This window comes from Miniopterus natalensis, chromosome 11, assembly GCF_054644295.1.
Source record: "Miniopterus natalensis isolate mMinNat1 chromosome 11, mMinNat1.hap1, whole genome shotgun sequence".
NCBI lineage: Eukaryota > Metazoa > Chordata > Mammalia > Chiroptera > Miniopteridae > Miniopterus > Miniopterus natalensis.
This window is the reverse complement of record NC_142091.1, coordinates 38158604-38181026: the sequence shown is the minus strand read 5'-3', so window position 1 is coordinate 38181026 and position 22423 is coordinate 38158604. Positions and strand designations below refer to the sequence as shown.

Sequence of the window (22423 nt, the reverse complement as noted above, 5' to 3'; positions counted from 1 at the left end):
CAGGCAAGCTCCTCTAGCTATTTGAACAGATATTTCTTCTTTGAGGATGGCCAGCAAGCACATGAAAAGATGCTCCACCTCAGCAGTCCTCGGGGCAATGCAAATCAAAACCACATGAGACACCACTTCACATCCAGGAGGATGGCTGTCATCAAAAAGACAGACAATAACAAATGCTGGCAAGAAATTGGAACCATCTTACATTGTTGGCAGGAGTATAAAATGGAGCAGCCACTTGGGAAAACAGTTTGGCAGCTCCTCAAAGAGTTAAATGTAAAATTACCATATGACCCAGGAATTCTACTCCTGGCTATATATATACACCCAAGAGAACTGAAAACATATGTCTAAGTAAAAATCTGTACATGAATGTTCAGAGTACCTGAAATAACTCAGATGTCCATCAACAGATGACTGAATAAACAAAATGTGAAATATACCCATACAATGGAATATTACTCAGCTGTCAAAAAGACTGAAGTGTTGTATGTTTTAACATGGATGAACATTGAAAGCTATGCTAAGTGAAAGAAGCCAGTCACAAAAGACCACATAGTGTGTGATTTCATTGATATGAATTTATATGGAATATCTGGAATAGGCAAACCCAGAGAGCCAGAAAAAAGATTTGTGGTTGCCAGGAGCTGGGGGAGAGAGAAATGTGAAGTGACTGCTCTTGGGTCTGGGGTTTCTTGTTGGGGTGATGAAAACATTCTGAAATTGGATAGTGGTGATGGTGTATAACTTTTTGACTATACTAAAAACCTCTGAATTGTGTATTTTAAAAGGGCAGATTTTATGGTGTGTGAATTATAGCTCAATTAAAAAAATTCCTCAGGCTCCCAGGTACCTAGTGCAAGGAACACAAACCCTTTGCAGTGGCAGTTCCCAGCCTCTGTAGCCCCCTCTCTGAGTTTGCCTTCCAGGTGTGGTCAGAGTGTCCTCAGGTCAGCTTTCAAGCTCCAGAAGGAGCTTGTTGAATGAGAGGAAACTCCAGCCAGGTTAAAAGGCATGCAAAACAATGGAGGAGGCTTCTGCAGGAAGTGGGGCCCCAGGAGGGGAGAAAGGTCAAAGAGGCCTGGGCTGCCAGAAGATACAGAGGGTTTCCATCTAAGTGGAGGGTGGAGTCCCCCAAGGCTGGACTTCTGGCTCCTCACTGAGATTAAACGTCAGGAGACCCTAGGAGATGCCTTTGAAGGGGCTCATCTTTTTTTTTTTTTTTTTTAAATATGTCTTTACTGATTTCAGAGAGAGGAAGGGAGAGGGAGAGAGAGAGAGAAACATCAGTGATGAGAGAGTCATTGATCAGCTGCCTCCTGCATGCCCCCCACTGGGGATCCAGCCTGAACTCAGCCATGTGTCCTGACTGGGAATCGAACTATGATCTCCTGGATCATAGGTTGAGGCTCAACCACTGAGCCATGCCAGCTGGGCTGAAGGGGCTCATCTTTCCTCTCACTGCAGTGAGTGGCTGCCATGGGAGAAAACTGGCGTGTGTAATGGGGCCAGTGTCCAGTTCTACCACAGCTCTGCCTCCTGAGTCATCACCTGACATAGGGCCTCAGTTTGGGGGTGGTGTAAATAAGATGACTTCTGAGGGCCCTCTCTGCGCTAATCAGCAACATGGTTTGATGTATGATTTTGGGGACTGGGCTGGTTAACTCTGTGATTATACACAAGGTGCTGTCCTATGGGGGTGTTGCTATCTGTTTCAGACTATCCTTAGGAAAAGTCTCTATGCCCTGACTGTGCACCAAGCCTTGACCCTGCACCTGACCCCAGATGTTTGGCCCTAGGCTAAGCCAGACAGACCCAGACCCAGACTCAGCCTCCAGGAGCACCAATCTCTCACTGCTGTAGGCCCAAGGCGGGCTGAGACTGTGCGTCCCTACCACTGGGGCCACTGCTCGAAGGTTGTGTCATGGTCAGCAGCTTTTCCCTAAAGGCAAGTTTATGCTAGGAATGGAATGAAAGTGTCAAACAGGTGGTCCCAGTCAGGATCTGGCCAAAGTGTGCACAAGAAACACACAACCTCTTATGAAGGACCGTTCCAGCACCTGGGACTCGGGAAGTCTGGAGGTGCTTTGACTCTCAGATCCTCATCAACCCCTGAAATACTTGGGCTACCTGGATCAGGGCCGTTCTTTGGAATTCCATCTTCACTCTCACCCCCTGGCTATCTGTCCACAGGGCCAGTGGGTATAGAGCCCCAGGTGCCAGACAAGGACATCAAGGTCATGATGGGCACAGAAGACACACCTGGAAACAAAGCCAGCCCAGACTCTCAGGACTTGCGGCCAAGTGTGTTCCACAACATCAAGGTACCTCTCAGGGCCTGGTCACTGCAGGGCCATGTAAGCCCAGCAGGGCAAGCTCTGACACTTAACTGGCTGTGTAACACCAAGAAAGTTGCTGCCTTCCTGGGCCTCAGTTTCCTCATCTGTAGAATGGGTGGCTGTGAAGATCAAAAAGATGATCTATGAAAACACTTAGCTTGGTTTGGGGCACATAGAAGATGCCTAGCCCATGTTCTTGCCTTCCAGAAAAGGGTGCTGCTCTGTGGCAGGAGGGACTAGTCTCTCTACCTCTCATTTCCCTAGAGGGAAAGAGAAGGGCCCCAGGGATCCTGAGCCTGTGTGAACACGGGAAGTTCTGGCTCCAACACAGGCAGCCCTCAACATGCAAGTATCCACTGGCACCTGTGCCAAGTGCTGTTCCCACATGACCTTATTTAGTTCTCACAGTAACCCTGGGGGTCGGAACAATGTCCTTTTTGTACATGAGAAGATGAGACTTAGAAGAACAGAGTGAATGTTATTAAGCTCTGGCATAAAAACTCTATTTTTTAATACTTTGAGGCTAGTTTTTCTTCTCTTAGGAATTCTGTATTTTTTTTAGGAAGCAGGAGGGGATGTTTGAGGTGGGGCTGGGTAGGGTGGGGTGAGCAGCTTGTGGATTTGTGTTTACAGGTTGTCTCCCAAGGGAGCTCTGGGGGAAGATGGGGGGGTGAGGAAGGATCTGTGATAGCTTCCTGGATAAAGGGGAGGGAGGTGGAGCAGGGAGGTGGTCAGAGGGGCTCTCATCATTCTAGGCCTATGAAGGCCTTGCTTTCAGTCATGTGGGCCTCAGGTAACTCCCAGGCCCCTGAGGATACTCTGATAGCTTTTCTCATTTGTGTGAGAAGCTATGGCTACTCCAATAACTCCTCCCTCTCTCTCTCCCTCCCTCTCTCTCCTCTTCCCTCTCCCTCTCCCTCTCCCCCCACTCTCCTGTCCTTGACTCTCCTTTGCTCTCTCTCCTCCTGTGTGTACGTCTCCCTGACTGTGTCCCCATCTCTGTTCCTTGCTCCTCTTATGGCCTTACTCTCCCTCTTTCCCCAACTCCATCTCTGTCTCTCCACTCCCCTGACTGACTGCCTACTGTCTCCCTGTCCCTCTGCCCACTGCCATCGCCACGGCCCTCCCTCCGGCAGTTCTTCATCCTGTGCCACAGTTTGCTGCAACTGGCACAGCTCATGATCTCCGGCTACCTCAAGAGCTCTATCTCAACGGTGGAGAAACGCTTTGGCCTCTCCAGCCAGACCTCCGGGCTGCTGGCTGCCTTCAATGAGGTACTGGCCCTGCCCCAGTTGCAGCCCCACCAACCCCCCCCTCATATTCCAACATAAATCCTTCCCCTCCAAGTGCCTGCAGGCTACCCCATCGCAGCTGCCTCCCAAAACCTTCTTAGCCAGCTCCTTCAGCATTGTCTTGGCCAGTAAAGGGACAAGCCATGTGTTAGGACAGGGGCTAATGAGAAGAGCCCCCCCCTCCATGTAAAGTCACAGTATTGGCAATCCTGACCTTGGGGGCACTTTAGTGGGAGGAGGGTATTTTAGAGCTAGCCAGCGTCCCCATATCCACCCCCTCTCCCTTTGGTTCCCTTTCCTTTTCAGGCACCTGGCTATTGCCCGGCACAGGAAGGAATCAGAGGAACTCACTTCAACAGAGAGGGTTACATTAGATCAAAGGCAGAACTTTGGAACCTTGGGGTGGTTGGGGAGGGTGTGATACCAAAGCAGGAAGAATTTATTGTCCTCAGAGTTGTCCAAGAGTCCACAGCCCCTGCCTCTGGGGCCAACAGTCAGGGAGGAGTAGATAAACTGCTTTGGATGGATTTGGAGATCAAAGTCCAGCTGTGCCAGCCCCCTCCCCCCCCAGATGTTTGGAGAAGGCCACTGCCCAAAGGTCACTCTCTTCGTTCCCCACCCCCAGCAGATTTCTGTGAAATTCTCTTCCCTCTGGGTGATGTGCCTCATTCCTCCCAAACCAAAGTTTGCCAGCTACAGAGAGTTCCCAGATGTCCCTTAGACCCCACCTCCAGATCTCAGGGGTGGGAAAGGAACATCATCATCTAGCTCTGGGACCTTGGTCAAGTCACTCCCTATCTCTGGGACTCAGTGTCCTGTCTATAAAATGGAGAGTGATGGTCCTTCCCAGGGCCAGTCGTCCTCCCACCCCTCTGCTGATACTGGCCCACTCCACCAGCAAGGAGCGTGGGGCTGGGGGTGAGGACCCCATCCACAGTCAGCAGCCAGTAAGCAGTGCAGGGGGAGCCACACCCCAGCTGCTGATGGAGGAGCCTGTTTTTCCCTGCAGCTCTCGAGTCCCCTCCAGTGCTCACATCCTAGGATTTTTATTCCAAGGCTCAAAATTCCAAGCCTTTGTCATCTGGCTTCAGATTTTTGTTATTTGTCTCTCTCACTCATGACATCCCAGAAACTCAAAACCCCTTTCCTTGACTGCCTGTCTTCATATTCTAATAGGGCAGCAATTTTCAACCCTTTTCATCTCATGGCACCCATAAACTAATTACTAAAATTCTGCGGCACACCAAAATATAGATTATATTTTGCCGATCTAACAAAAAATAGGCATAATTTTGATTCATTGACACGGGATGGCTATTGTTTTGTTGGCTGTTGTCATTTTTTTTATTTGACAATCGAAGGGAAAAGAGGTCAGTGCCCCTGACTAAATAGTCAGATATTGCATGTTTTAAAAATTCTTGTGGCACACCGGTTGAAAATTGCTGTAATATGGGATCCAACCCATGTTCCAGAATGAAATTGAACTTCTAACCTTGTCCACTCTGCCCTCATATCTCTCCCCTAATGGGGCAGTGGGGTCTTTCCTAGGAGGACCCAGAATTTGCTTCTTACTTAGCCTGCTAGTCCACTATACAGATGGGGGCACTGAGGCTGGCAATAGAGGCGAGGATGGTGTAGGCCTCAGCTCTGGGTTCTGCTCTACTTTAATGGGTCCCTTCCTCCTTCTGCAGGTGGGGAACACAGCCCTGATTGTGTTCGTGAGCTATTTTGGCAGCAGGGTACACCGACCCCGACTGATCGGCTGTGGGGCTATCGTTGTGGCCCTGGCGGGCCTGCTCATGACTCTCCCGCACTTCATCTCGGAGCCGTACCGCTACGACCGCACCAGCCCCGGTAAGAGCCGGAGGGGCCGGGCAGGAGGCGGACATGAGGAGCAGCACGCTGTGCGCCGGGCCCGGGCCCAGGCCTTCATCCTGGCCCAGTTTCCCAGGACACCGGCCAGTCCTCCCACCCCACTGCCTCCCTCAGTCCAGCTCCAGTGGGCCTGGGAGTGGGGCAGGGTGTGGGCCTGCGGTGAGGCTCTGTGGGCCAGTCTTGGTGAGGGCCTGCTTGTATGTCACTGCTTCTTGTGAGGTGGAGGTGAATTTGTACCACAGCCCACTTTGGGGCCTGGGAGTAGTAGGTCGTCAGGAAACGTCCTTGGCGTAGTCACAGTGTCACACACCACTTACTACATACTAGGTGCTGTTCTAACCACTTTGCATGTACTGATGGGTTTAGTCCTCGCAAGAAGCTAAGATGCTGATGGAAGAAAGAATGAATGAGTGAATGAACAAATTAAAAATGAAAGAATTTCATACAGGAATAGTGAAGCCCCTGCTCAGTTCAGTGGGATTTTTGCCCAGACCCTACTGGACAGATGGAGGCCTGGCCCGGCCCTCAGAGAATGGCCTGAGCATTTGCTTCCTTCCTTCTCCCATCCACCAGTTTACCACCCACCCACCACTCACCACTCCTCATCTTTACAACCCTCTGAGCAGGTGTTATCCTCTGATTATCCTATTTTACAAGTGAGGAATCCGATGCTCAGAGAGGGCAGCATTTCCCCAAGGCACCCGGCAGCCTGGTCCTAGAACCCCTGCTCTGAACACTGAATTATCTTGTCTCTGAATTCCATGAGACTCTTGAGAGGTGAGGAAACAGAGGCCCAGGGGGCTGAAAGTGTCACAGTCTTCAGCCCAGGAAGCCTCCACTGAAGGCCCGGGTTGTTAACTTTGGTTCACCCAGCTTTTCCTTAGAGCCCAGCTCCTGGAAAGGGCCTGGCAGGCCACAGAGGGAGGGCCACTTCTAGACTCACATTTGGGATAATAATAGCATGAGGGTCTCCTTAAGTTTGCTCACTAAATATTGGTGAGCTACAGGGAACATATGTCTGGTACTAAATTAAGAAGTGCCCCTTTACTGAACTTTGCATCTGTGTCCTGAGCTGACACTGCGCCCTCCCCAGAATGAAGGCCAAGGGCACTAGAGCCCTCCACACCCAGGCCCAGCACCCCTGCCCTGCCCATCCCCGCCTCCAGCCCTGGCCTTGCCCCTCACGCTCCGGGGCCCTCAGTGATGAACTCCTTAAGTCCCTGGGTTTGCCATGTACCGTGGCTGCTTCTTGGAATAGCCCTCCCTACCTTTTTTGGGAAAATCTTGTTTGTTCTTCTTGACCCGGGTCAAAATCGACCTCCTTTGACAGCCCACCCCACCCAAGAGCACATACCTCTGCCCAGAAAGGCAGCACAGGGTGGTTTCAGAGCACGGGCTCAACGCCAGGCTGCCTGGGTCCCAGTCCTAACCCCACCCTTGCTGGTTGCTGCCTGAGCATCAGCCTCCTCATCTGTGAAATCAGAGGAATGAGAGTGCCCATCGCCGAGGCTTGTTGTAGGGGTAGGGGGGACAAATGATTGAAACATGCAAGAACAGTCCCTCGCGTCCAGGAAGCGCTGTATAAGTCTTAGCTACAGTCATGTTTTTCATCGCCTCTCAGCAGACGCGCCGCAGGACTTCGAGTCTTCCCTGTGCCTGCCCGCAACCTCGGCCCGGGCCCTGGCCCACTCCAACAGCAGCAGCTGTTCAAGCTACACGGAGACCCAGCATCTGACCGTGGTGGGGATCATGTTTGTGGCTCAGACCCTGCTCGGTGTGGGCAGTGTCCCCATCCAGCCCTTCGGCATCTCCTATATTGATGACTTTGCCCACAACAACAACTCGCCCCTTTACCTTGGTGAGGAATGGTCCCACCCCTCAGCTCTGAGGGAGGGCCCGGCTCAGGGAGGACCAGAGGCCTGGAGTGAGGGGGACTGGCTTCTGTCCCACGTGGCCAATAAATATCTGGAGAAGCCCTGGAAAGTTTCCAGGACCCAACCCGGGAGACAGGCTGCTCTTGCCCAGTGGGCAGGCACTGGTCTGCTGAGGGAAACCAGGGCCAGATGGCCTAACCTAGGTCTTGTGTTTCAGGGATCCTGTTTGCAGTGACGATGATGGGGCCAGGCATGGCCTTTGGGCTGGGTGGCCTCATGCTTCGCCTTTATGTGGACATTGACCGAATGCCAGAAGGTGAGCCCCAAGGGCACAACTGTCCCCAGGGCACACAGACACTAGCTCACTGATCACTGATCTCACAGGAGACACTGAACCAGGGGGTCCATGTTCAAATCCCAGCAATCCCACTGACCTTGGACATGCTTCTTAACCTCTTTTTTTTTTCTCATCTTTGAGATAATTTCTGCCCCGTCCACCTCCCAAAGGCTCAACCAAGAATCCAGTGAGATAATGGAGATAAGCTGTAAAGCGACATCAGATGAGGAGCTGTGGTTGTCGTCACTGTTATTATTGTGGCTTCACCTTGTTCCATCCCTGAGTCCCCCAGGCTCCCAGTCCTGTGCCCGGATACACTGTGGGCAGACAGGGGCAATGCTCTCTTAGCCTGTGGGGAGCTCCCATCTCTAGGGGGAAAAGACCCAGGTGAAACAGAGGACACTGGCAAGTCAGAGAAAGCGTTTGGAGCAGGACTCAGTTCCCTTGGGCCTCTCTCCAAAGAGAATTTACTGAGTGACCTCTAAGGACCCTTCTAGTTCTGACAACCTCAGAATTTGGGAACCTGTGTCGAAGACAACATTTGGAAAACAGTGGTCTCTGATCCAGGTAGTGGTCAGAGTGAGCGAAAGAGTGGGACCAAAGCTTGGTATGAAGGCAGCCAAAAGGGAGGAGTTTTGTGGGTCTTGGTGCTCTGGCGCCCTGCGGGGAGTGGGAGAGCATTCCTTTTAGAACAGGTCACTGTGGCATCTCAGCTACCTGCTTGTGACACCAAGCCCCTAACTATGCCTTCTGGCTTCAGCTGCTCAGAAGTCCTGTCCCTCACCTGGAGATTTCCCAGAAAGCCCTAGAAGCCTCAGATGACACCTATACAAAGAGGTGACCATGCAGTTTTGCTTCTTGGTCTCAGGTCTTATTCAACAGCGCCTCCAGCTAGGACAGGTCTGGGCAGCTCTGAACAAGAGTCACTAGGGACAGCCCCACCCCACCTCCACCTCCCTTTCTTCTAGAAAGCTGGGCCTAGGAGCCCAATGTGACCTCTGGCAGTAACTCCTCTCTCTCCCTTGAAATACAACTCCTGGGAGTCAAGGCTTCCCTAGGTTTCTAAGACACACCCCAGCTCAGGGCAAGAGGGCATGTTTTCTGGCTCTTCTGGCATCATCCTGCAAATGTGGCACCTCCACAGGCAGATGTGACATTCCTAGTCTTTCTTTCCCTCTGGGGGATTTCATGGGGTGGGCAAATCATGCCTACTGCAGGCACAGACTGGTATGTGAGAAGTGGAGGAGTTGGGGCAATGCTGTCACCAGCCTGGCACAGAAGTGGAAGAATAAGTGGAGGAGGGAATCAGTGCTAAAGCCAACTCCATCCCCAGCTTTACAAATACATTTATTGAGTGCTGACTGTGCACTCTGGCTTCTGCCCAGGAGGAGCTAAGACCAACTTCCTAGGAACCAGTCTGTCCCACGGGGCTGGTGTCATCATGCGTCCATATTATTATAAAGTGTTTGCAGGTACTGTAGCGATTGACCGAGGGGGTACCTAACTCAGCCTTGGGGTCGAGAGGTTTGATGGGGGAGGTGGGCACACTAGTAACAGTAAAATGGAAAAGAGCTAACACCTATATAGAACATACTATGTTCCAGTACTATTCTAAGTGCTTTTTACATGCATTCCTTTCTGTGATTTTCACAACAACCCTCTGATGTAAGTACTACTAATATCTGTGTTTTACATAGGAAGAAACTGAGGCACAAAGAGGTTAAATAACTTGCTCAAAGTTATGTTAGTAATGGAATTCAGACCCAGCAGTCCATTCCCAAAGTCCATGACCTTGATCACTACACACGCTGCCTTAGTAGTTGAAAAAGCCGAGGTGCACAAATGGTCAGGGACTTGCCCAAGGTCATGCAGGACATAAATGGCAGAGCCAGGATCATAACCCAGGTCTTCTGACTCCCCAGCCAGGCTTCCTTATGTCTCAAGGGTCAATCCCAGGGGGGTGGCCAAGAACTGACAGCCCATCCTGGACCTAACATCACCATGCTCTTCTCTTCCAGGTGGTATCAACCTGACCTCAAAGGACCCCCGATGGGTGGGTGCCTGGTGGCTGGGCTTCCTCGTTTCTGCTGCTGCCGTGGCCCTGGCTGCTGTCCCCTACTTCTTCTTTCCCAGGGAGATGGCCAAGGAGAAAGATGAGCTTCACTTCCGGCAAAAGGTCTTGGCAGTTGTCAGCAAAGTAAGCTCCCCCATTGTTCCCACCCTCGTCCAGGCGCCAGCCCCCACCAGCGTGTCCACCTCTGTAGCATTACACTTCATCCCTCCTGGACACTGCGCCTCACGACTGACAAAGCCGCTCATGCAGGGCTCTGCTGCAGCCCCAGCAGCCTGGTGCAGGGAGCGTTTCCTGCCCCTCCCACAGCTGAGATCAAGGGCCGGGCATGGACGTGACCTGCCCAAGGTCATAAGTCCCGCAAAGGCAGTGCTGGGACGAGAACCCAAGCCCATCTGAGCCCATGGCTCTAGCTCTAACTTCCACGCTACTTCCTCTCTGCCTGTCACTTCATTTTTTTTGGTAAATTCTGAACATACTGTAGCAATGTGGAGAACTGGGAGGAGGGTATGTGGAAGCATGGAAAGAGACGGAGGGGCATTCCTGGTGTGAAAACAGCTTGGGCAAAAGACTTGCGATAGAAATGACAGATTTAGAGACAGTGAGGGGATAAACATGTATTGAATGCCTCCCCTGCGCCAGGCATCAGGCTGGACACTGGAGCTCAGTACGTGGTCTCCACCCTTAAAACAGGCACAGCCTAGTCAGGACGAAGACTCACTGCAACAGGTCAACAGGTGGGGTACTCCAGGGGTATCTCACTGAACTCCCCTGCTCGGCTTGTGGGGTGGGTGGTCTTTCCTCAGAGGAGGACACTGAGGCTCAGCAGGTACAGGGATATGCCCAATGTCACAACTGGTAAGAGAGGGCAGGACCATGTGAGTCACTGGGCAGAAGGGATGATTCCAGGCCAGGAGGCTTCAAATTTTCCAGATACCCACGAAAACATAAGGCCTGAAAAACAATACATTGGCTCCAAAATACAAAAGAAAATGGCAAAATAGAAATGTTTTATAAATGCTCAATTACACCATGAATGTCAATTTCATTCATTTTTCCTTAATAATCATACAAATTTTATTATATTCTGAAAATTTGTGCATTAGGTGTTTTCTTTCCCCAAGCATGGGAGTGTAAAGGGATAGCACTCCTGTGTTTCTCCTCACCTCACACACGCAACACTTCCATGACCAGATTCTCCTTGACATCTGCTGAGTGTCCTGTAACTTAACTCCATTCTGACACTATCTACCTGGAGATAGCATCAGCTCCCACAAAGTAAGGGCTCAGTCCCATGAGACTGCTCCTACTTTAGAGGCCAACCTCAAGGAATAGGTCCCAGGTTACCCACAACTTCTGTCCAGCTGGCTACAAATCGGAGGTTCCCACAATGCCCTCCCTGGATTTGATGATTTGCTAGAATGGCTCATAGAACTCAGGGAAACACTTAGGTTTACCAGTTTATTACATAATAAAGGATATGATAAAGGATACAGATGAACAGCCAGATAAAGAGATACGTAGGCAAGGTGTGGGAGGATCCCGAGCACAGGAGCTTCTGTCCCTGTGGAGTTGGGGTGTGTCACCTACAGGCAGGTCACCTACAGGCTGTTTTCCCTGACCTGGAAGTTCCCAAGTCCCACATTGTTGGGAGGCGTCATTACCTAGGCACAATCAGTGATTAACTCCATTTCCAGCTCCTCTCTCCTCTTTAAAGAATGGAAGGATGGGGCTGAAAGTTCCAAGTTTGTCATCATAACTTGGTCTTTCTGGAAACCAGCCCTCATCCAGGAGTCCACTAAAATCTCCTATTCAAAATAAAAGATGCTCCTATCACTCAGGAAGTTCCAGAGATCTTAGGAGCTCTGTGTCCAGAACAAAAAATCCTCCTAGCACACCTATTTACCAGAGTTTTAGGCCCTGGCCCGGTAGCACAGTTGGTTAGAGCATCGTCCCCATACACCAAGATTGTGGGTTTGATCCCTAGTCAGGGCACATACAAGAAGCAATCAAGGAATGCATAAATAAGTAGAACAACAAATTGATGTCTCCTTCTCGCTCAAATCAATAAATAACAATTTAAAAAAATTTTAGGAGTTCTCTGTCAGGAACCGGGTGCAGAGACCTGCATATGTATAATATTTAATATATTATATACAATATACGATATATAATTATTTTGCAGCAAAGTCGTTGTTGAGAAATCACAAGCATAAATTAAGTTGGTTGTTGATAAGTAGTTCTAATTTCAAAGGGACATTTATAAAAATCATGTTGACTATTTTGCAGCAAGAATAATTCTATTCAATGTGGCAGGTTGGTGCATTTAAATATGTTTGCTGTAATATATGATATGGCCTCCTTCTTAGAGCAAGCAAGTTTGGGCCTAGGAGAAAGGACTGAAAAGGTCTCTGCCTAGAAAAGCTGAGACTTGAGCCCAAGTCTGTCTGCCCCCAGACTAGGCTGCTTTATCCCCCTGCTGGAACACAGGGTGTATACGCAGGGATCAAAGAAAAATGATGTTGAAACAGCCAGCAGGGGCCAGAACAGGAAAAGCCTTGCCCGCCAGCTCCAACAGCAGCTGGTGGCCCCGGAGGGAGGGTAAGCAGGGGGTCCTGAGCTCTATCACCAGGTGCAGAGACTGGACTGCAATAGACGGTAGCGTGTGCAGAGAGCAGCTGGAGGCAGGGAGACTGAGTGGCAGCTATGGCCTTGGTCCAGGGAGGAACCAGTGATTGGCAGTGAGGTGGGGCATGGGAATGAGTCCAGGAACCACCCAAGAAGGGGACTGCACAGACCTGGGGCTGCTCTGGTATGGGACATCCCAGAGACAGAGAAGGGCTGGGGTGATGCTGGATCAGAGATAGGGGGAGGCACACGCTGGAGAGGGACCAGTTTCAGGGGAAAAGAAAGCTTGGAACCACAGATGGTCCTTCCCAGTTCTGCCCAGCTCAGGCCAAAATCTGAATGAGCTAGAATTCCTAGAACTTGGGGAAGAGTTCTTAGAAGTGAGGGTAGTCATAGAGGAAGGGGAGAGCCTGGGTTGCTGGTCATGGATAATTACCAAGTTGAGTCTTAAATTGAAACAGAAAGAACAGGCACGTGGGCCTTGGGGTAGAGTAGGTGGAAGAGATTTGTCTGTGCTGGGCTCCGTCACATGTGAGTCATGTGACCCTGAGCAAGTCACTTCTGTATTCTGTTCTGTTGTGTAAGATGCTGAGGTTGGATTCTAGAGCATATTCTGTGCAGCTGGATTTGGAGAATGTGTGATTCCTTGAGTGGAAGCTGCTGTGATGCAGAGATTCAGATTTTAAGAGCTGTGTCTCTGTGATGCCTTGAAACCCTGGTTCTTGGGCTGTGAACTTGTCTGGCTGGCTGGCTTCATTCTGTCAGCACGTTGGGGATGGGGAGTGGGGAGGGAAGGGGGTGAGAGGTTCTTAAAAAAGAACCCAAGGCTAAGAACGTGATGATCTGCTTCCAGCAGCTCTCAAGCAATAAATATTGATGTGGGAGGAACTGTTCCCCTGCCCCCTGAGGCTGCCTTGACGGTGTGTGCTTACAGTTACTCGGTGTGTGCTTACAGTTACTCGGGCTGGCCCAGTCCACTCAGGCCACTGATGGGGGGGTGGATGGACCAGGAGGAAGGGCTAGTGAGGTGGAATCGGCTGCCAGAAAGTGCAGGTCCCCAGACATGGGATGTGTTATCTTCTGAAGGGAGCGGGAACAGGCAGGGGGAGAAAGGGAAGAAGGAACTACTCCTGAAATCCCTTTGAGCACCCTCTCCCTGGCCCAGGGGTCCCCTAAATACCCTCCTAGTAGTCAATGCAGTTTCTAAGGGTATCTGGGAGATGGTGGTATGTAACACAAGAATTATGTGACCAGAGAAGGTCTCTGGCCTCAGTTTCCCTGTCTGTACAATGGGCAGAAGATTGGACAAGGCCTGCCAGGCTCAATGATGTCTCCTCTAAATGGCTCCCTGTCTCTAGAGCATTTTCACAGCAGGACAGAAGGGTGCATCCCACAGCCCCTGCCCCAAAGAGCTCTCAGGTAGTGAAGGAAGGCCAGGTGCAGACAAGCAGGGTGTGACTGAATGACAGCTCGGTTTCTCCCATGACCAGGGCTTAGGGTTCTCTGCCTGGGGGAAGGGGAACATTAGTTTCCACAGAGAAGACTATGAGATGAGGGAGGGGAGCGGGGCATACAGAGCATGGGAGGGGACAGGAGCTCTGCTTTCCTGCCTTTGGCTTTGTCCATGAATCTGTTACCTTAGAGCTCTGATGGCCACCAGACATCTTTCTAGGAGTGAATCAGAACAGGTCTTACCTCTCTCTAAGCCTCAGTCTCCCTGTGTGCAATCAGCCAGTCTCTAAGGTCCTGTCAAGCCCCAGGACTCCTGGCAGATGGCTCTGCAGAACCTGTGGAATAAAGACTGTCTTTTAGGGGCTCCCCAGCAGGGCATCTGACCCCATCTGGCTTTGTGGTGGTAGGGCCCCATTCAGCCAGCAACCCTCCTGTGCCCTCCACACCCTCAGGTCTTTCTGAGTGCTTGCCCTTGGGGCTGGGCTGGGGCTGGGAAGGGCTTCCTCTGTTGAGATTCCCTGTCCCTGCCCAGCCTCTAAGCACCACTGGTCTCTGCCACCTTCCTGTGGTTTATATTTCTTGGGAGTCTCCATGTCTGTTATTCTGGGCTATCTCCCAGAATCTGGGATTCTATGTTCTTTTGTTTTGTTTTGTTTTTATTTTTTAAATATATCTTTATTGATTTCAGAGAGAGGGAAAGAGAGGGAGAGGGAAGGAGATAGAAACATCAATGATGAGAGGGTCATTGATCGGCTGCCTCCCGCACGTCCCCAACTGGGCATGTGCCCTGACTGGGAATCAAACCCTGATCGCCTGGATCCTAGGTCGATGCTCAACTGCTGAGCCACGCCCGGCTGGGCTGGGATTCTATGTTTTAAAAATTCTGTTTCTAGTAGTTGAAGATTCTCAGGTACCTGTGTTCTATCATTCTAAGATTCTATGATTCAAATGGTGTGTGATTCCCAAAATTCACATTTCTAAATGACTAGAATTTTGGCCAAAGAGTTTGTGAAATCCACTGTCTCCCAGTCATTAACCTCGATGTGCTTCTTTGGAAGAATGGTCAAGAATGGGAACAGGAGTGGGCAGTGACAGTTACAATGGCCCTTAAAACCCAAGACTATGTGACTGCTCTATTGAGGTCTGCCCAGCCAGGAGGCTCCTGTTCCCTTTGGACTTTGTGCTCCCTCTGTAGGCCCTGTGAAGTCCGATATGACTCAGGTCTTTCCTGTGCCTCGTATCACTCCCTCCAGCCCCCTCTCAGCTGGCCTGAAAGACCCTCTGTGTTCTTCTCTATGCTTGGCCCTCTAGGCCTTGGGACTCTACCCTGACCCCATCTCGACTCTCTAAGATAAAAGGTCTTGTGTGATCATTCAGTTCAACCCCCTTCCATCTACAGATGGAGGGATTGAGATCCAGAGAGGGTCAAGGCTGTGCCCAGAGCTTGGCCAGCACCCTCCCCCTGTACCAACCAGTATGTACAAGGCCAGGTTTTGGCCCCAAAGGGCTAAGGAGAGGCTACTCCTCCCTAGCCTGGTACATGTTAGAGCTTCCGGGGGGGCTGGAGGACCCTTTGAGGTGATCTGCTCCCCACAGAACCCCAAGTGTAGGGAGACTGAGTAAAGGTGGTCCCCAGCAAGGCTAAGGGCCATCTATCCCTCTAGACTAGTGCAAGTGCATGTGTGAGCATGCACACACACACACACACACACACACACACATTTCAGTCAGACAAGTTCTACTTTTGTGGGTTTTATTCCAGTCTTTTGAGTGAGATTTCAATTAAGAAAAGGGTTCTGTTACTTAAAGAAACAGTTTTAAAAACACTTATCTAGTCCAATACCCCCATTTGACAGAGGAAGAGACTGAGGCGAAAGAAGAGAGGTAATTGGTAGCTGATGTGGCCCAAGGGGTACCAACAGCTGCAGAAGTTAGATGCACGGTGTCTGCACCATACTGGCCCGGGTGTGAATCTTGGCTCTACCACATACTAATTCTGAAATCTGTAAAATGGGTATAATCATAAAATCTGCATCTTGAGTTTTTTGTAAGAATGAAACGAGACAAAGTGCTGAGGTAGGCGGTTTAATGCCTCACACGCAGGTTCAATAACCAGGAGTGTTTGTTCTTCGTATCTTTCTCTCATCAAGCCAACTCTTAAGAGGAAAAATTTTCTTTTCATATGCTTTTCTATATTCTACTTTCACTATATTCCATAAAAGGTTTAAGACAGTTACACCAAACACATGTACAGTACTAGTAAAGGAGTGGGAAATCAGGCTAACGGGAATTGCTTACTCTGCACCATGTGCAGTTCTAAGCCCTTGACGAAGCACCTCATTTAATCTTTGTAACCCACCTATGAAGTAGGTTTAGTTATTACTCCCATTTTACACCCAAGGGACTGTTACAGAGGGATTAAATAACTTGATCAAGTGGCTAGTGAATGTTGGAGCTGGGATTCAGACCCAGGAAGTGCATTGCTAGAGCTGTGCTGAACCACTCAATCAAGGCCAAGAAGCAGGAAAATAGAAATCACAGAAAAATGTTATCAGGATGAAAGAAGCATCAAAGCGTGTACCATAAAGATAAATTCAGTTGATACCACTGAACCTCTTACTTAGTTCTGAGAGCTTTCTGGCAGCCAAAGGGAAAGAGAGGCATGGCCAGTGGCATGAATCTCATTATATGAGAGCTAGAAGCATGTCACCTTCCTTGCAGAAGTTCAGATCCGCTGGCATTCTGCTACAAAACACCACCTCCCTCCTGTAGTGGACAGGAAGCTCATCCCTGTGGCTGCTTTCCGTGGCCACATGTGATGGAAGCTGAGGGCTGGCAGAGAGCTCCACAATACTCGCCAGGGTCAGCCCTGGCTCCTTGGGGCTGGGGACACAGCTCTGGGTCCAAGCCTTCTAGGAATTCAGCTTCCTCTGAGGACAGCTCCTGGATCCCTGGTGGCCCAGCAGACAGTGGGGCCTTCCATGCACCAGTCCACAGTGTCCTGTGTCCTGCAGGCTTGCAGCAGTCAGCACATAGCCCCGGGGGCGGGGGGAAGGGATTCTAACCAGCTTCCTCAGCCCAGCCTGCTGACCTGGGCAAACCACAGCCAGATGGGTCATACTCCAAGCCCTGCTCTGAGCAGAGGCTCGTTTCCTTTTCTGGAGCCCACTATTAGTCAAGAGTCTTCAAAACAGTTCCAGGGAGGGGGGTGAAAATTTGTGGAGAGCACAGAGACAGGACCTACGGACAGACAGTGCTCCTGCTACCCAAGGGACAAATAAGGCCGAAGTGCCTTAGAACTGGCCCTCCAAACCATTCAGCTCCTGCCTCAGAGACTCGTGGCCGGAGTCAAATTAGTTCCCTACTACCTCCCACACACTTTTGCAGGTACAGTTGTTACTGGAGATGTTGGTGGATATTTTTTCCATTGCTTTTCAGAGAGAGTGGAAGGGGGAGAGAAACATCGATCTGAGAGAGACACATCCATTGGTTGCCTCCTGCACGCACCCTGACCCAGGCCAGGGATTGAGCCTGCAACCAAGCTATGTGCCCTTGGCCTCAATCGAACCCGGAGCCCTTCAGTCCATGGGCCAGCTCTCTACCCACTGAGCCAAACCAGCTAGGGCAGACCTCAGTTCATGAGTTTAGCAAAGAAAGAATTCAGAGCCAGGAACTCAAATTATAAGAGAAAGTTTACTTAGAAAGTTATGGAGGTAGTAGAGTTGAGCCAGCTGAGCTGCAGAGGCTCAGGAAACGAGTTACAGAAGCAAAAGGGCCTTTGGAGCTTAGCAGAGAGAAAGGCAAAGGTAACTCCCCTGGGGGAGGAAGAATGGGGGAAGGAAAGGTGTGGGTGGGCATGCTCCAGCAAGGGAAGGCACATGCTGGGTGCTTGGTCTTGAGGGTTTTAAAGGCTGGGGGTTTAGGGGAGGTTCTTAGGGGAGAATCTCAATAGAATAGTCTTCAGCTTTATACTGATGAGCCAAAATGAGCTTTATTCACCTGATTTCATCCGTCCTTGCGTGGGGTTGGCACAAATGGCACTAATTGGATTTTTATTATCTATCATCCTGAGCTGGGTGATTTAAGCTATTTACCCTCTGGTTACCAGGGGGAGATGTGTAAACCATTTACTCTTTTTTTTTTTTTAAATCCTCCCCCAAGGACATGCTTTTTTAATTAATTTTAGATAGAGAAGATGGGAGAGGGGAAGAGAGAGAAACATCAATGTGAGAGTGAAACATTGATTGGTTGCCTCCTGCACGAGCCTCAACCAGGGATTGAACCGAAGGAAACCTGGGGATGTGCCCTGACTGACAGTTGAACCCTAGACCCTTCAGTATATGGGACGATGCTCCAACCAACTGAGCCACACTGGCCAGGGCTAAACCATTTACTCTTAAGTGTCCTTGGTTAGGGAAGATAGGATTTTGTAATTTACTAGATGGCTGTAAACTGCTAGGATGTTTCATTATCTGTCTCAGTTTCCCTATTCCACTTGTCCTGGCTTACTAGCCTGTCCCACTGTGCCCCTGCTTCGAATAACCTCTCCCTCCCTGTCTATCCAAATCTCAAACCTCTCTTCTCCCTGGATGCCTTCCCTGAACCCCCAGCCCCTGAAAGTCTGTCCCTCCCCTTCCATCTCCAGTCCCCATGTTCCTTTTCACAGCAGGAGACTGGAATGAGGTGAGGCTCCTAGAGGACCTGGGTTTAAGAGCCCATTCTTCCAAGTACTCCCTGGGAGACACTTCCCCTTTTTGGGTCTTAGTTTCCTCTTCTATGAAATAGATGCAGTAATAACCCCTACCCCAGACTATTGTGGGAATTAACCGACATGGTGGAAGTGAAAGTGCAGTGTAGACCATATAGGGTTGTACATGTGGCCGCAGATGACGTTGTGTTGTTTTTACTGTTTACTTGAGGGCGAGGAGTGCCAGGCAAGGAACTCACAAGATTCTGCCTTTCTAAGGAGAAATCCTGCTCCTGCGTGCTAAGAAAAGCTGGGAAGTTATTAGTCTCTCCCAGCCCTTCCTACTTCCATTCCTAGGGCAGCACCCCGCTCCCAGCACCCTCTCCCTCAGGTGCCAGGACCTTCCCAGCACCTGGGATGGCTCTCCCCCGCTGCTCTCCCACAGCTCGGCCAGGACTGAGACAGGACAGAGATTCTCACTCTCTTTAGGCAGCACGTCCAAAAGAAACATCACGTGGGCCACATCTGTTCATTCTAAATGTTCTAGTAGCTACATTCAAAAGTAAACGACATTAATTTTAATAATATATGTTTTTTATTAAATTTATTGGGATGACATTGGTTAATAGGATCATATAGGTTTCAAGTATACAATTCTTTTTTTTTTTTAATTTTTGTTTAAAATATTACAGATGTCCCTTTTTCTCCCCAGTAACCCATTCCACCCCTTTCCACCCCCCTCCCCAGTCCCTCTCCACACCATTGTCTGTGTCCTTGATTTGTGCATATATGCATATAAGTTCTTTGGTTACTCTCGCCCCCTCCACGCCCCCGCCTCTATTCCTCTGAGATTCATCAGTCTGATCCATGCTTCCATGTCACTGAATCACTTCTGTTCATCGGTTTATTAAGTTCTTTAGATTCCACATATAAGTGAGATCATGTGATGTTTGTCTTTCTCTGCCTGGCTTATTTCACTTAGCATAATATTCTCCAGGTCCCTCCATGATGTCCCAAAGGGCACAAGATCCTTCTTCTTTACAGCTGCGTAGTATCCCATGGTGTAAATGTCCCACAGCTTTTTTATCCACTCAGCTACTGATGGGCACCTGGGCTGTTTCCAGATCTTAGCTATTATAAATTGTGCTGCTATGAACATCAGGGTGCATATAGTCTTTCTGATCAGTGTTTCAAGATTCTTAGGATATATTCCTAGAAGTGAGATCACTGGGTCAAAAGGCAGCTCCATTTCTAATTTTTTGAGGAACCTCCATGGTGGCTGCACCCGTCTGCATTCCCACCAGCAGTGTATCAGGGGTCCCCTTTCTCCACACCCTCGCCAGCAGCTGTCGTTTGTTGATTTGTTGATGGCAGCCATTCTGACAGGTGTGAGGTGATACCTCATTGTGGTTTTAATTTGCATCTCTCTGATGATCAAGTGTACAATTCTATGATACATGATCTGTATATTGCATTGTGTGCTCACCACCCACAGTCAAATCATCTTCCGTCGCCATATATTTGGCTCCCTTTACCATTTACTACTCCCCCACCCCCTGCCCTCTGGTAACCACCATGCTATTGTCTGTGTCTATGAGTTACAGTTTTATATCCCACATATGAGTGAAATCATATAGTTCTTAGCTTTTTCTGACTTATTTCACTTAGCATAATATTCTATAGGTCCATCCGTGTCACAAATGGAAGTATTTCATCTTTTCTTATGGCTGAGTAGTATTTCATAGTATATATGTACCACACGGTCTTTATCCAGTCCTCTACAGGACACTTTGGTTGTCTCCATGTCTTGGCCACCATAGATAATGCTGCAATGAATACAGGGGTGCATATATCTTTGTGAATAAATGTTTTCAAGTTCTTCAGGTAGATACCCATAAGAAGGGTTGCTGGGTCATATGGTAGCTCTAGTCTTAGTTTTTTGAGGAACCTCCATACTGTTTTCCATAGTGACTGTACCAGTTTACATTCCCAGCAGTGAATGAGGGTTCCTTTTTCTCCACAATTTCTCCACAACCTTGTCTTGTTGATAATAGCCATTCTAACAAGTGTGAGGTGGTATCTCATTATAGTTTTCATTTCCCTAAAAGCTAGTGCAGTTGAGTATCTTTTCATATATCTGTTGGCCATTTGTGTGTCTTCTTGGAAGGGGTGTCTGTTCAGGTCCTCTGCCCATTTTTTAATTGGATTGTTTGTTTGTTTGGTGTTGAGTGTATGAGTTCTTTATATATTTTGGATATTAACCCCTTGTTGGAGCTCTCGTTTGCAAATATCATCTCCCATTCAGCTGATGGCCTTTCTGTTTTGTTGGCAGTTTCTTTTGCTGTGCAGAAGCTTTTGAGTTTGATATAGTCCCATTCATTTATTTTTGCCTTTACTTCCCATACTTTTGGGGTCAAATGCATAAAATGTTTTCTAAGGCCAAGGTCAATAAGTTTAGTACCTATGTTTTCTTCTATGTAATTTATTGTTTCAGATTTTATATTTAGGTCTTTGATCCATTTAAAATTTGTTTTTGTACATGGAGACAAACTGTAATCTAGTTTCATTCTTTTGCATGTGGCTTTCCAATTTTCCCAACGCCGCCATTTATTGAAGAGGCCTTCTCTCTCCATTGTGTGTTTTTCGCTCCTTTGTCAAAAATTATTTGCTCACATACCTGTGGTTTTATTTCTGGGCTCTCAGTTCTGCTCCATTGTTCTGTTTTTCTGCCAATACCATGTTATTTTTGTTTGTTTGTTTTTGTTGTTGTTTTTTTTTTTTTAAATATATCTTTATTGATTTCAGAGAGATGAAAGGAGAGGGAGAGAGATAGAAACATCAATGATGAGAAAGTCATCGATCGAGCCCACAACCCGGGCGTGTGCCCTGACCAGGAACCAAACCCCAATCTCCTGGATCCCAGGTTGACGCTCAACCGCTGAGCCAAGCCGGGCAGGGCTGTTTTGTTTTGTTTTTAAATATGTTTTTATTGATTTCAGAGAAAGGAAGGAGACAAAGAGGGAGATAGAAACATGATGAGAGTCATTGATTAGCTGCCTCCTGCATGCCCCTGCAACCAGGGCATGTGCGCTGAACTGTGACGTCCTGATTCATAGGTTGATGCTCAACCGCTGAGCCATACAGGCCAGGCAATACCATGCTGTTTTGATTCTCGGAGCTCTGTAGTATAATTTGAAGTCATGTAGTGTGATACCTTCAGCTTCATTCTTTTTTCTCAGGATTGTTTTGGCTTTTGGGGGTCTTTTGTGGTTCCATACAAATCTGATGATTTTTTTGTTCAATTTCTTTTTTAAAATGACATTGGGATTTTGGTGTGGATTGCATTAAATCTGTATATTGCTTTGGGTAACATGGCCATTTTAACTATGTTGATTCTTCCAATCCAGGAACACCAAATGTCTTTCATGGAATATCTTCCCATTTGATTGTGTCTTTTTCAATCTCTCTCTCTCTCTCTTTTTAAATCCTCACCCAAGGATATATTGTTATTGATTTTTAGAGAAAGAGGAAGGGGAAAGAGAGAGAAACATCAATCAGTTGCCTTTGGTTGCTTTCCCTATACGCCCTGACCAGGATCTGACCCCAACCTGCATATATGCCCTGACTGGGAATCAAATTTGCCACCTTTTGGTGTACGGGACAGTGCTCCAACCAAATGAGCCACACCAGCCAGGGCTTTTTCAATCTCTTTTAATAAGGTTTTGTAGTTTTCAGTATATAGGTCCTTCATAGCCTTTGTTAAGTTTATTCCTAGGTATTTTATTCTTTTGCAATTGCAAAAAGAGTTGTATTTTTCATTTCTTTTCCTGAAGTTTCATTGTTAGTCTATAGGAATGCAGTGGATTTTCCT

At 48.7% G+C, this 22423-nt stretch overlaps 1 protein-coding gene across 1 annotated transcript in view; it reads left to right on the top strand.

Annotated features, from left to right (window-relative positions):
- Positions 1-22423, top strand: part of SLCO2B1 (solute carrier organic anion transporter family member 2B1) — a 56214-nt gene that overhangs the window by 9351 nt on the left and 24440 nt on the right. Inside the window, exons 2-7 of the mRNA XM_016196380.2 lie at positions 2191-2321; positions 3473-3610; positions 5320-5482; positions 7125-7361; positions 7595-7693; positions 9733-9911. Coding sequence (XP_016051866.2) covers positions 2191-2321; positions 3473-3610; positions 5320-5482; positions 7125-7361; positions 7595-7693; positions 9733-9911 — 947 coding nt within the window. The remainder of the gene's footprint in view (positions 1-2190; positions 2322-3472; positions 3611-5319; positions 5483-7124; positions 7362-7594; positions 7694-9732; positions 9912-22423) is intronic.